Raw genomic sequence first — 15,522 nt, 5'->3', positions numbered from 1 at the left:
CTCACCCAGCGACGAGGTTTCCTAAAGTCAGGAGGGAAACTGGTCAAAATATTTTCCATATCCTGTAGCCTCAGTTACTCCATCTTTAAAAGGGAAGGAGATTCTGCTGCACCACAGTTCATAAATAACTGCACAAGCAAATGTAATTCTGACAGAATGCAAAGGAAGCCGTGCACACATTAGACAGTTAACGTTTATTGTGATATTATGATGTATGTAGGAGCAAAGGCTTCCCACGCAAATCCACTCGGATCCACTCTGTCCTTAATTTCACACCACAGTCCGCTGAAGGAATGATGACAAAATGTCCTGATTCTACAGAAATCTCTTCACTCTAAACTCAAATATGTTCTCACAAAGACAGACGCACATTCACACACACACACACACACTCAGGCGTGTGCGTGCTTTCTCTGCAGGCAGTGAATGATGTACTGGTTAAATGAGCAGCTTTATCAGAGCGGTGGCTTCATGTCATCAATATCCTCTTATATAAATGTCAGCCGGGCCGTTTTACTCACAGCTATTTCCCACACTGCTGATTACATTATTCTCTCAGCTTCATTCTCTCTTTACCTGCACTCCATTAATCCTTCTCGCTGCCTTTCCTCTTTTCTTTTTTTCTCCTCTGTGTTTTCACACACACACACACACACACACACACACACACACACGCCCCCACCCACTCCTTCCTGGTCCTGATCCGTCTTGGCCACCCCTCGCCCCCCCCCCCCCCCCCCCCCCCTCCCTCAGTGGTGTGTCAATAGCCTGCCTCCATGAAACAAGTCAATTTTCTGCTGCCTTGGCAAGAGAATAAATCTCAGAGCAATCTGAGAAGCCACAGATATTTATTTGTGTGGGTGTGTGTATGTGTGTGTGTGTTTCTGTGTGTATTCTCACACAGAAACATATAAACGCCTACACATGCACACATCCACACAAACACCGTGCATGTACACATCTGTGTCGAGTGCCCACAGTGTCCATGTTTTTTGGTATGTTTGTTTTCACATGTATGTGTGTGTGTGTGTGTGTGTGTGTGTGTGTGTGTGTGTGTGTGTGTGTGTGTGTGTGTGTGTGTGTGTGTGTGTGTGTGTGTTTTCTCACACATGAACATATAGACGGCCACACATGCAGGCACACGAACACAGTGCATGTACACAACATGTGTGTGCCTTCGTGTATGTATGAAACTGATGTGAGCCAAGAAGTCATATTTTCTCCTGCCTGCAGGCACACACACACACACACACACACACGAGAGAGAGAGAGAGAGAGAGAGAGAGAGAGAGCTGACGTTGTGCAGGCCGAGTGATTCGTTATCAGGACTCCATGTGAGGAACGGTCTGCGTGGCCACTTGATTTAAGGGAAAATGTCAGCTGCAAACACACACGCTTACTTACTTAGATACACACCAGATGGAAAAATGTTTCTTTCCAGGATAAGTTGTTCTTAAAGATATAAATATAGTTTCTATAATAAAATGAGAACTGTGATTGGAGACGTTTCCTTTTTTCCTTCAAGCTTCTTCATAGAAAGTCCACCACACGTCAAGTTCATGACTGAGATTTGGAAACATGGTGACATCATTAACGGAAGTCCAACGGGTCGAGAGATGAGCAGTCAGTCAGACAGCTGATAAAAGATAAAGAAGAAAATGTCCTGCGGTCTGCAGTAATGATGAGACTGATGAGGAGGATCAGATGTGACACAGATGATCATAATAACACTCAATGTGTTTGCATGTAGAAGACCTTCAGTTGAACGTCTGTCCGTCATCGATCTGATGTCAGTGTGTCTGTGTACCGGCCTTTCCTGCAGCCTCTCCATGTCGCCACAGCAGCAACCGTTTCATCCAATCACTGAGAGTCTTGAAGGCTGCGATGCCCGGATTCTCCTGCAACCTCAGGAGTACTCCCATCGATCTGGAGAGGTCAGCGTTGGATGACTGCAGCAGTGAGATGGCGGTCACACGTCGGATGGTCGTGTACTACAGTCAGCTTTAGCTATGCTTCATCCATTTCAAGTCGAACTGGCCCCAGGCCACCAGGGTGTAAGACTTGATAACTGCACTGGTTAGTTCATTTGAAGACGCCACACTGATCGCTTCACTTGCCAGCGGACACTCATAATATCAGAACCTTTTGAGTGGGCGTGTTTGGTGGTTTGTTTGGGTTGTCTCTGGGTCGTGTCGGCGCAGCCACAGAAGCGCTACTATCTCATGAATGACAGCAGTCGTTGTAAATCTGCGTCACAGTCTCTGGATCTAGCAGGATGCCGTGAGCCATCAAACATAATACACAGATAAGGGAGTATAGAGTGACGAACTGCAACCTCCGACTCGTCCGGTCAGAACAAAAAGTTCTGAGTAACTCGGCTGAAGATATTTTATACAAACCTGATTGAAACGAGCCGATGCCAGAAACTAACGAGAAGAGTCGCGTGTTGTTATTATTTTCTGTAGACGGTGACAGAGTGAATCTCTGCTTCTGTGGCTGAGCAGAGCAGCACACTGTGCGGGGGAGGCGGGGCTTGGTGTGTAGCTGTGTGCACACAGCAGGTGTCTGTTAGACGCCTTCATCAACACGGATATTGACGCATATACTCGGATGATACTCGTACTCATCAAGTCCATTATCCGTTCCAGATAATTATTAAATCGAGACCTTGATTTCGTAATTCATTTGCACAATTTAACTTTTTCTTCTCTATAGCCTCCCTGTGGCTCTGTATTTTCAGGGTGAGTGACAGGTGTTTTGTGTATCCATCTAATCTTCCCTCTGTCTCTGCACACCTGTTCATCATCAGGAATCATCACACCTGCCGGTATTCAGGCCATCTCCACCTCACTATACAGAGTTCCTGCTCTGACAATCTGCCCCTCCCGGATCATCCTACTATCCGCTGTTGGTTAATGACCAGCCCTCGGACACTTGTAATCGTCCAGAAAACCCAGAGTTAAATCTGAGGTTGCCTTAATAAACTCAGATCCTACATCAGAGTTCAGACCTCAGAGGGGAGAGGAGCAGCTAATCAGGAGCTTCCTGTCAAACAGCCATCTGCTTGGATTCTCTGGATTAATGAGGCTCTGCTTTTGTCTGATGCTGCTAAACACCTTGCCTTTAATTAAACATTGATTTTCCTTTAGCACACTTCTCACTGACAAATGGCACGCTGCTCAAGCAATAACAATATTAGTTGTTATTAATGACTGCCAACTACTTTTCAGAGAGGAAAAAAACAGCAGCCTTTCGAGATTATCTCTTGAATGTCGTTAAGTCCTCGCCCAGCAGCCTGTAGTTTAGTACCCAACCTTGGATGTGACACACTATTGACCACAAGTGGCTGGAAAAACAATGATCATTACATTGGCTGACATATAGAAAGAATAATTTCCAGCTGTGCTGTCCTTGCAGTGAACCTCCCAAAGGAAAGGAAAGGAAAGGAAAGGAAAGGAAAGGAAAGGAGACCTTTGACCTTTAACCAATCCTTTATTTGTCCAATTTTTCAATCACAATAAATAAGACCAAGAAGGTTTAACATACTTGCATACCACCCTTGCATGATATTATTCAACTCCACCATCAAAAACCAACAAAATAGATGAATAACAGGTTTGTTGTCATTATTAGAAACTCAAGCAAACAAATCATAAACTACACAACACAAAACATCACCAACACCCCAGATTGAATTAAACTCTTGCAAATCCAATGCCTTTTTACAAAACACCAAAACTTTAAACGGATCCTGTTCCCTTCATTTTGTTTTCTTGACCCAACAAGAAGTTAACCAGACAAATAGACCTGCGCCATGCTGCAGAGTATCTGGGACCAAAAATAAAAACACTGTTCTCAAACATGAATCCTAAACCACCGAGCCAGCGCTGCAGCAGCATGAAGAGCGGAGCCAGTGTGCCGAGCAGAGATGTTGGAGGGTTTCCTCAGCCTGGCAGAACACACGATGACTTTCAGATCGATGGTCTGTACACGTCTGTTTGTAGCCACCACGCACCGCTCTGGGAGACGAACCTGGCGCCAACACACCGAGACACCTCGACTCCCAGTCAGAGATGCTTGGTGAAGGACCTTCACTGTCTTTTTTGTAGGTCTGGTAGCTCTGGTGTCTTCGTCCTCCTTTTCCTAGAAAACACAGGTGATGTGGCTGGTTGGTTTCCTCCAGACTCTGCTCCCAACGCCATCCTACAAAGACCAGGAAGACATTTCCGTTCTTCTTCCAACAGTCTTTGTAAAAGAACAGATAAGAGCTGTCTCTCCTCCCCTTTAAGACAGTTCTCCAGGCCCGCAGGACCGACTGGTAGAAACAGGAGGTCTGTGATATGTTCACACCAGCCAAGTTCAGTAGAAACAGATGTTTGTCATTGAAAAGGTTCTTCGCCCTACGCAGCAGCAGAGATGGCGTCTCAGTCCAGAGTTGCTGCTTGTGTTAGAGGAGACGTCTGTAGTCAAAAGGATGTTCAACGACTGCTGATGTTGATCAGTCCCTGGCCTCCCGCCACCGCTGGTCTACGCCAGTGAAATCCCCCCCAAAAGAAATTCACCAGTCTCTTCTGTATCCACAAGATGAGCATTTCCAAGAGAGACTGTCCTCCACCTGTGGGACAACTGGGGCTGGACTCGCGTCCATCGGGACAAACGGGCTCTGATTCTTTTTCAAGTAGAACTTCCCAACTTTTCTTCTGAAAGTCCTCGCTTCCCAGAAAAAAACACCCAAAACCTTCATCCCTTCTCTGCTCCGATGCCATCCAGCTTCTGAAGTTGGTTCTTTGCTGTTCCACTCTCAGTAAAAGTCCATCACATTTAGACCCATTAACCTTCGCAGAAGCCTGTTCATATAATGTTATATAATGAATTTAAAAAGTTGGGAAGCTGTGTAAAATGTAAATAAAAAAAAACAATGCGATGATTTGCAAATCACATAAACTTATATTTAATAGAAATTAGAACTGTCTTTGGTCTATTTGCAATTAAATATGGGTTTACATAATCTACAAGTCATTGCATTCTGTTTTCATTTACATTTTACACATCGTCCCAACTTTTTTGGATACGGGGTTGTGTAATTTAAAAGAAAAGTACATAGAGCTTAATTTTCTTTTTTATCAAGTTAATGAGGAAATATTCTTCATGGAGATATTTGCAAAGGCAAAATGGTGAAACCAACACAACAGCCAAAATGTTTACTGGTTTTCATATCGGCCACCTTTAACTGACGGCTCCTTTCACTGCAGTGACCCATTCTCCTGCAACTTCCATTCATAGATCAATTCAAAACACTAACACAGTCTCTGCTGGCTGTATCCTAAACCTAACATGACAGATATAACAAATACTGTTTCTTTGAGGAGATTAAAACAGGTACTTTGAAATTGTTTTGTGCTGTTTAGTTTCATGTTGCTCAGGGTCGTGTACAGCACATAAATAAAATCTCCTCGTCTTTCACGTCCTCGTACAAGGAAAAAAATTGAACATTGAAATTGGAGTTACAAGTTTTTCTCATCAAAGTGTCGATTTGTCACAGTGCAGCTGGGAAGGAGGGAGGAGAGGGAGGGCTGCGTGGCACTGCTCACTATTAATGAACACATCAGTCTATTGTCATCAGTCATCAGTAATGAATAAATCACTTTAGTCACACTCCCCAGTCTGCTGGAGCGAGGCTGAGCACATGGCTCCGTCCTGCCCTCCTCCTGCCCTCTGGGCCCCGACGAGGATCACGTTCACTCAGACACGTTCACTTGTATTCTGCATGTACAACCATGATTCCAAAAAAGTTGGGACGGTGTTTAAAATGTAAATAAAAACAGGACGCAATGATTTACAAATCACAGAAACCCATATTTAATTGCAAGTAGACCAAAGACAACATATCAAATGATGAAATGGAGAGATGTTATTGTTTTATGAAAAAATATATGCCCATTTTGAATTTGATGGCAGCAACACGTCTCAGAAAAGTTGGAACAGGGTCAACAAAAGACTGGGAAAGTTTTGTAAAGCTAAAAAAACAAACACCTGGTGGAACATCTCACAACTAATCAGGTTAATTGGCAACAGATCAGTAACATGATTGGATATAAAAAGATCATTTCGGAGAGGCAGAGTCTTTCTCAGGTCTGTGAAAGACCGCCTAGAAAAATAGTTCAACAATCTAAGAATAATGTTCCTCAACGTAAAACTACAAAGAATTAGTGGATTTCATCGTCTACGGTTCATAATATCATTAAAAGATTCAGAGAATCTGGAGAAATCTCTGAACACAAGGGACAAGGCTGGAAACTAATATTGGATGGTGGTGATCTTCGGGCCCTCAGGCAGCACTGCATTAAAAACACATTATTCTGAAGTGGAAATCACTACATGGGCTCAGGAACACTTGTGAAAACCATCGTCTGTGAATGCAGTCCAGATCTGTCAGCCATTGAAAACATTTGGAGCATCATGAAATGAAAATAAAACACAGGAAACCCTGAACTGTTGAGCAGCTGAAATCCTATATCAGGCAAGAATGGGACCATATTTCACTTTCAAAACTCCAGAAACTGGTCTCCTCAGTTCCCAAACGTTTACAGAGTGTTGTAAAAAGAAGTGATGCAACACAGTGGTAAACATGACCCTGCCCCAACTTTATAGAACGTGTTGCTGCCACCAAATTCAAAATTAGCATATATTTTTCATAAAACATTAAAATTTCAACATTTCAACATTTGATATGTTGTATTTGGTCTATTTTCAATTAGATATGGGTATAAAGGATTTGTAAATCATAGCATTCTGTGTTTATTTACATTTTACACAGCGTCCCAACTTTTTTGGAAACAAGGTTGTGGAATTTTTAGGTGGTTTCCTGAAGAGTAAAAGCTGCTGAAATCGGTAAGATGTTTTCAGTTTATTCCTTCAGAGTGGTGCCAAAATTAGACAAATTCTACAGCAGGTTTACAGCACATCTTTAGTGTTCTCCAACTCCAAGCACATACGAGACTGACTACAACGTACACAGAAACTTTTACAAATATGGAAAAACATGCACAAAGTAAAGCTCCAGCAGGAGTGCTCTGTTTTATCCTGCACTCAACAACTAGCCTGGTGAGATCTACAAGTTTACAGAAGATGAACCTTGCAAATGTCTGACTACTGAAATTAATACTATTTTCACCTCTGTGTTTTTACTTGTTTGCATGTTTGCATCCTGTAAAAATATCAGTTAGTTCCTGCTAATCTAATAAATTGATTGAGTCAGATGGAGCTTTAAGGAGCACATTTTACAGAGTTGAGGACATATACTTAGTGGAACGGCAGCTCCACTGATCCGAGGATAATGATAACTAACACCCATTGTCATTGCCTCGTTGTATACTTCCTGCCTGCATGTGTGGTGCTCCTCCTCTGCAGAGCCATCGATCACAGGAAGCACCTCGCTCTGAGTCCTCGGAGGTGCAGCTGTCCTGGTCTCCGCTCCGATCAGCAGCCTCTGCACAACAACACATTCATCACCCCTCCAATCCCTCCTCAGGACACCTCTGCTGTGTGTGTACATGTGTAGTCACAATCCTGTCTGTCAGACAACTCAGATGTTCCAGAGTCCCGCCGGTCTGTGGGTGTTAGCGCTTATTACGAGCTGCCTGCTGCTGTCTCTGTACGTCTGTCTCTGTACGTCTGTCTCTGTACGTCTGTCTCTGTACGTCTCTCTGTACGTCTCTCTGTACGTCTGTCTCTGTACGTCTGTCTCTGTACGTCTGTCTCTGTACGTCTGTCTCTGTACGTCTCTCTGTACGTCTCTCCACCTCTCCTGGGATTTGTAGTCTGAATCTGAGAAGCTTCAGGTGAGACAGCAACTTGTTAGAAAGCTTCTATCAGTTAATACTCTTATCTCCACGTCACTACAACCAACTACACCTGCGAGGTCTCATCAACCTGAAAGCACCTGTCGGTAGAAGAAACCAATCAGATGGCTTGATTTGTGAGAAGTGGCAGCACCTGCTGCTGCATGATTTTATACAACAAGATTAAGTGATCACTGATATGACCAGAACCATTTTAAAGACTACATTCACCTAAATCTCCCCACGCAAGGACCAACTAACATAAAACAGTGAAATGGGAGTTTTGTTTTGCTGTTAAAAATTAAATGAAGACAACTTACAGTTTTGAGAAATGCACAAAATGCAGTTTTTCCTGTTTAAAGTAAATATTCATGGTGTTGGTCAGTTTGTGAGGACCATCGTTATTAAAATGAACCACCGAACCCCGACCTCATGTTGTGTTTGTGCTCCTTCAGACCCTCTTTAACTGCTCAGCAAAAAAGCCACTGCACTATTTAATAAATAACATGGAAGATGAAATATTTCCTGGTTAATTGATTATTTTTGCTACATTCAGTGGGAATCACTTGAACTGTTTATTAACTTTTAATAAGCTCACAAAAAATATATCCGAAGTAAAATGGTTTTGCAAACCATAATAAAAACTGCACATTTTAATAAGCAGCATCCTGTGAAGGTTTGTAAAAAAACGACTAAACATGTCTGCTTCAAAGAAAGTTTGAAATTCAGCTGAGTGTCATCATCCAGGACTGTTACCAGTTACAGGGAGTCTGTGACCACCATGGGAAAACTGAGGCGGTTTATTTATTTCTATAGGTTTGTAGCTCTTTAACTCTAACCCGGGTCGGCCCTTCTTAGAGCCCCACAGATGAAATTAAAGCCCACGTGGAAAGGTGAATGTTTCTCCGTTTGGAAGCGGGTATCAGGTGAAGACATCGCATCCATCAGCTTGTATGTTGAGCTCACTGGTGGAGACTGAAAGAGGCGAGGGTGCAGGCGGGAGGCCCGCTCCGAAAAGATCCAAGACAAGGCGTGTAATCAAATGTCACAGCATGACCAAAGCGGGAGTAAATTACCAAATAAAAGTGTCCAAAAGGCTGTGACTGCAGATGGCCTCCCCAAACTCCCCTAATCACTCATCCATCTTCTTTATGGCCTCCAACGAAATGTTCAACTGTGGGGCAACTCCATCCATCATCTTTCTATCTATCTGTCTGTTATTCTTATTGTTGTTTCTTAAATTTGTTTGTGTTCATGCCACAAATTGCATCTCTCAGCAGTGAAGATGGGGAGAGGTTCACCACTCTGAAGAACTGTTTGGGAAAATAGTTCAACAGTCTAAGAATAATGTTCCTCAACGTAAAACTACAAAGAATTAGTGGATTTCATCGTCTACGGTTCATAATATCATTAAAAGATTCAGAGAATCTGGAGAAATCTCTGAACACAAGGGACAAGGCTGGAAACCAATATTGGATGGTGGTGATCTTCGGGCCTTCAGGCAGCACTGCATTAAAAACACACTATTCTGGAGTGGAAATCACTGCATGGGCTCAGGAACACTTGTGAAAACCATCGTCTGTGAACACAGTTCATCGCTGCGTCCACAAATGCTGTTAAAACTCTCCAAAGAAGAAACCAGATAGAAACATGATCCAGAAACACCACCGCCTTCTCTGGACCGAGATCATTGAAGATGGACTGAGGTGAAGTGGACAACTGTCCTGAGGTCTGATGGATCACAATCTGAGATTCTGTTTGGAAATCATGGACGCTGCATCCTCCAGGTTAAAGAGGAGAGGGACCATCCAGCTTGTTATCAGCTCAGTTCTAAAGCCAACATCTGTGATGGTACAGGATGCATTAGTGCACATGGCATGGGTAGCTTGAACATCTGGAAGGAAGCATTAATGCTGAATGATATATTCAGGTTTTGGAGCAACATATGCTGCCATCCAGACAACGTCTCTTTCAGGGAAGGTCTTGTTTATTTCAGCAGAACAACGTCCAACCACATTCTGCACGTATTCCAACAGCATGGTTCTCTAGTAGAAGAGTCCGCTGATAAACTGGCCTCCTGCAGTCCAGACCTGTCAATCATTGAAAACATCTGGGGGCATTATTAAAATGAAAAACATGGTCACAGCAATTTCCCAAACATTTACAGAGTGTTGTAAAAAAGAGGAGGTGATGTAACGCACTGGTAAACATGTCCCTGTATATTTTTTATAAAACAATAACATTTCTCAGTTTCAACATTTGATGTTGTCTTTGGTCTATTTGGAATTAAATACAGGTTTTTGTAGTTTTCAAATATTCTGTTTTTATTTACATTTTACACCGTTACAACTTTTTAGGAATTAGGATTGTAAATAAATAGTAAATAATTTTGAGGAAAAAGGTCACCAAAGAGTTTTAGTGAGTGAAGTAATTTCATACTATTTTTATTTTGTTACCATGTTTGTTGTCAGTTGAATGTTTCAACATTATATAAAACATTTTTATAGTTAATTTTTAATATTGTTCAAAATGTGAAAGTTAATGCTTGGCCTTGGAAATAAAACAAGAGCAGTAAACCCTATCCATTGGTAAAGACCATGAGATGTGGTTAAAAATGTATTTTTTTAAAACAACAAACACGTGTACCTTTATATATTTACTCAATATTTTGTTTACATAATAACAATAAATCAAATCAAATTTGTGTCAATAATTTAAAATAAATAAGCTCTGGCCTCCAGCACTGAGCGCCGGATCCCCGTCAGTCCGTGAACGCAGCAGCTGTCTGTGCAGTGTGTTACTGTGGTGAGGCCTCTGCATCTGTTTAAGACATTCCCCTCCCCCAATGATTCCCAAACTGAAGGTGGGTCGGAAATATATTCTGCTGAAGTTCCTGCTCCAAATCAAAGGTGTCAGTACGGACTGAAAACGGTGCAAAAACCTGTCAGGTGTCAGAAGTGGAATCAGATTGTGTGCTTTACTTCCTTTTTGACCAAACGTCACATCAAGTTTTATGTTTAAACACATTTTATTCAGGAAAATTAATTTCTAATTAACTTGAGCATAGATATTTTTTATGGGTGAATAAAACACAGTATAATATGTGAAAGAAAAATACCAAACTCAGCAGTTTGTGTGTAACTGAAGGACTGAAGTGGATTTAAGGCTTCTTCTGTTTATTAAAAGACAATCATTTAAAAATATAGAGAGAGGAACATCTGAGAAGATTTATATTTTACAGTAAAAACAGCAAACATACAGAGGAAGTTCCGATAAAGCATCAGGACATCTCAGGGAGAATAATCATTTGTTTCATGAGAGGGTTTTAAGGGCCTGAGGCTTTTTATTGAGTCCTGTTATTTAAAAAAAAAAAAATACTGTTCTTGACTCTATATGTTTAGGGTTAAAGTCACGTGTTTGTGCTGAGTATATTTTAGTAAAATTATGTTACAGGTGCTTGAGTATTTTTTTTTGTCCGCGCTCCGTTATGGCACGGTGTTGTGTTGGAGGGTGGGGAGGGTGGAGGTGTACCGGGGCCGGGTGAAGCCCTCCTCCGTCACAACCTGTCCCTCTGAGGAGGTGATCGACGTGTCTCTCCACAGCAGCGCGCTCTGGTCTCCTTGCAGTGATTTTTTTTTTCCGTCGCGCGACTCGGAGCTCTTTCTGTGTTTCCTTTCAGTGTAATTATCCTGAAGATTGACGCAGAGCGACGGTATCCAAATTGGCAGGAGCTCGCCGGTGATCCGGTGCCAATTACACCGTGTATGCAAATGAGGATAATATCAAGCAGAGAAACATTTCGTTTTTTGTGACAAGAGAAAGTGTTAAGTGGGCCTGCGCGACTTTCTAATTGGACTCCTCCTCTCCGCCGTACCCTCTAATTACCTTCCCAGTTATCTGCCAGCATCTCTCTCGCACACACAGAGAGGGAGTGGGGGGGGGGGGGGGTGTAATTGATTGCCTTCCAGTCAGCAATAACTTGTTACTGTTGGTCAGTCGCTGCTGCTGTTGGAGCTCCACCGTCCACCGGATGGGTTCGACTCGCGCCTCGCTGTGCGTCACTCTGGAAAAGCGGCTGAGACGCGCGGAGGGACTCGAAGTGGGAGTCCAAAGTGTCCCTGCAGCCCAGCGGCCAGCATGAGGCTGCAGAGGCACCTGTGATCCGAGCTGCGGATTATTCCGATTTTCCTTTCATCTCTTTGTACGACTGCCTGTCAGCCTGTTGTCTGAATCTGCACCGTCAGCTGTGACCCGCGGAGCCGCCATGACCTCCAAGGATGACTCCAAATACCCTGCGTTGATGGAAGAGAGGAGGCGCAGTCCGCTGGATCAGCTCCCGCCACCGGCCATCTCCAACAAGCCGCTGACGCCTTTCAGCATCGAGGACATCCTCAACAAGCCGTCGATGAGACGGAGCTGCTCCCTGAGCAGCGCGGCGCACCTGATCTCTCCCGGAGAGAAGCTGTCCTCAGCGGGTCACAGCCTGTCCGGTCGACCGCTGCTCAGTCAAACCTCCCCGCTCTGCGCGCTGGAGGAGCTGGCCAGCAAAACCTTCAAGGGCCTGGAGGTCAGCGTCCTGCAGGCGGCCGAGGGTAAACCACCTCCATCCCTTCTCCGTGTTTGTGCCATTTTAGAGAAGCACGCTTTCTGTTTCTATTCGTGTAGCAGTGGCAGCTGACTGTCAAACAAATCAAATCAGATCAAATCAAATCAAATCAAATCAAATCAAATCAAATCAAATGAAATGAAATGAAATGAAATGAAATGAAATGAAATGAAATGAAATTACAGTTTATGGATAAATAAAAATATAGAAAGATTAAGATGAATGAAAATATGTTTGTATAGTTGATCTTTTATTTGTTCTCCGTGTTTTAGGTGCAATAAACAAACGGCAGCGGGTCAGAATGCATTTCATTCAGTGAAGCACTGCCGACGTTCATTTATTGTAATTATTAAAGAAAAATGTAAACAGAGTAGCCAGCAAAAATAAAATAAAATAATCTTAATACAAATAAAAAATTACCGTGTAATATATGAATTTTTTTAAATTTAATTTTCAGTGTTGTTTTGAGCAGCCTGTCATTGGAACTATTCCATTTTTCATTATTTTGAGTTAATTTTGGTTACAGATGAGGATTCAGGAGAAATGACATCAAGACATCTGTTCACTAAGAGTTTTGATGACGAGCATAAATAAAGTCAGTCTGCTTCTGAATAATTTCACTACAGGGGTTACTATTTGGTGGCTCCTGCTTTGTGGACAGACTTCTAGCGGTATTGATTCCGTTTATTTCAAATGTTTTATCTCCCCCGATGATCTGATCCATCCCTTCCTTTTAGGCCGGGACGGTCTGACGCTCTTCGGCCAGAGGAACAACCCGAAAAAACGGCGGAAGTCGCGCACGGCCTTCACCAACCACCAGATATTTGAGCTGGAGAAGCGCTTTCTGTACCAGAAGTACCTGAGCCCAGCGGACCGGGACCAGATAGCTCAGCAGCTGGGTCTGACCAACGCACAGGTCATCACCTGGTTTCAGAACCGACGGGCGAAGCTCAAGCGGGACCTGGAGGAGATGAAAGCGGATGTGGAGTCCGCCAAGGCTGTGGGCTCTGTGGCCTACGAGAAGCTCTCCAAGCTGGCCGAGCTGGAGAAGTGCGCGGCGGCGGGTCGGGGCGGGGGGACGGTGTCCTCCTCCGGCCACACAGAACAGGACCAGTTCTCCTCCAGGTCCCAGCACGACGTCACCGACAGCTTCGGCTCGAGCAGGCCGCCCAAGTCGCCTCCATCTCCCGCATCGTCGCGGAACACAGACCGGCTGAGCAGCCAGTGCTGCTCGGAGGATGAAGATGAGGAAATTGATGTGGATGACTGAAACATGTCACGCGATCATTAAGACAGACGTGTGACGTGGCCGACAGCGCGAGGAGAGCTGACAGAAACTCTTTAAAGGATTTCTTTACCGCGACGAAGATTCAAACAGAAACACTGAGCAGATCTGACGTCACAAGGAGAGACATTCAGAGGAGCAACACATGCAGGTGCACAACACTACACAACACTACACACTACTACACACACACTATTATACACTGCACACACTCTTACACGGTTACACACACTACACTTACTCCAACAAACACCCCAACACACACTCCTACACACACTTAACACACACTCCTACACACACCCCAACACACACTCTTACACACACTCCTACACACACTTAACACACTCCTACACACACTTAACACACTCCTACACACACTTAACACACACCCCTACACACACTCCTACACACACCCCAACACACACTCTTACACACACTCCTACACACACTCCTACACACACTCTTACACACACTCATACACACACTCCTACACACACTCCTACACACACTCTTACACACACTCCTACACACACTCCTACACACACTCTTACACACACTCCTACACACACTCCTACACACACTCTTACACACACTCCTACACACACTCCTACACACACTCTTACACACACTCATACACACACTCCTACACACACTTAACACACACCCCTACACACACTCCTACACACACCCCAACACACACTCATACACACACTCATACACACACTTAACACACTCTTACACACACTCTTACACACACCCCAACACACACTCTTACACACACTCCTACGCACACTCATACACACACTCATACACACACTTAACACACTCCTACACACACTCTTACACACACCCCTACACACACCCCTACACACACTCCTACACACACTCCTACACACACTCATACACACACTTAACACACTCCTACACACACTCTTACACACACTCTTACACACACCCCAACACACACTCTTACACACACCCCAACACACACTCTTACACACACCCCAACACACACTCCTACACACACTCATACACACACTTAACACACTCCTACACACACTCTTACACACACTCTTACACACACCCCAACACACACTCTTACACACACCCCAACACACACTCTTACACACACTCTTACACACACTCTTACACACACCCCAACACACACTCTTACACACACTCTTACACACACTCCTACACACACTCCTACACAGATCAATCCAGAAATATTTCACCGCATGTGTTATGTGCTTTTATTCTGAAATGTTTTGAAAACATTTACGAATCATTTTTTTAAGCGCGAGCCGAAAGTTTTCAGCCTTTTGATAAATAAATAGTTCTGAAATGATAATCACACAGAAAATATGGAGCTTGTTATAAATGGTTTAATATATTTCTAAGCCTTTGTACACTCTTGAAGTGCCTTCAGAATAAAGACGGAAACCTGTACAAACTGTAAACTATCCTGATAATGTCAAATAAAATTCCTTTTCACATATTCCGTTTCTATAAATGATGTCGGAGGAGATCTGAAGTTTTAATGTTCTCTTTAAAGTCACACAAACAGAAAGTCGCCTCTGACCTCCGGAGTATCATCATGTGTGTCTGAGAAACACAATCTGCAGCGAAGAAGAAGGCCCGGAGAGAGCGTGTGTGTGTGTGTGTGTGTGTGTGTGTGTGTGTGTGTGTGTGTGTGTGTGTGTGTGTCCCCGGGGTACTCCAGCAGTGCGCAATACGGAGCGCAGCGTGTCCGCGGGCCGCGCCGTCCGGCGGGGCTCCGCGCACAAAGG

The 15,522-nt window shown here is 43.7% G+C and overlaps 1 protein-coding gene across 1 annotated transcript; it reads left to right on the top strand.

The window, feature by feature from the left end:
- Nucleotides 1-12,105: 12,105 nt before the first annotated feature.
- On the top strand, nt 12,106-13,717 carry lbx1a (ladybird homeobox 1a). The gene is made up of 2 exons (XM_069174676.1): nt 12,106-12,433; nt 13,185-13,717. The coding sequence occupies exons 1-2, from the start codon at nt 12,106-12,108 to the stop codon at nt 13,715-13,717; spliced, it is 861 nt and encodes a 286-aa protein (XP_069030777.1).
- The last annotated feature ends 1,805 nt before the right edge of the window (nt 13,718-15,522 follow it).

This window comes from Embiotoca jacksoni, unplaced genomic scaffold (assembly GCF_022577435.1).
Source record: "Embiotoca jacksoni isolate LCO1_2020_lvr unplaced genomic scaffold, fEmbJac1.0.p SCAF_60, whole genome shotgun sequence".
NCBI lineage: Eukaryota > Metazoa > Chordata > Actinopteri > Embiotocidae > Embiotoca > Embiotoca jacksoni.
This window is presented reverse-complemented; position numbering and strand designations above follow the sequence as displayed.

Coding starts and splice junctions, on each gene's coding strand:
- lbx1a (XM_069174676.1), top strand. CDS start 12,106: ATGACCTCCAAGGATGACTCCAAATACCCTGCGTTGATGGAAGAGAGG. Junction 12,434..13,184: donor CGTCCTGCAGGCGGCCGAGG/GTAAACCACCTC, acceptor CCTTCCTTTTAG/GCCGGGACGGTCTGACGCTC.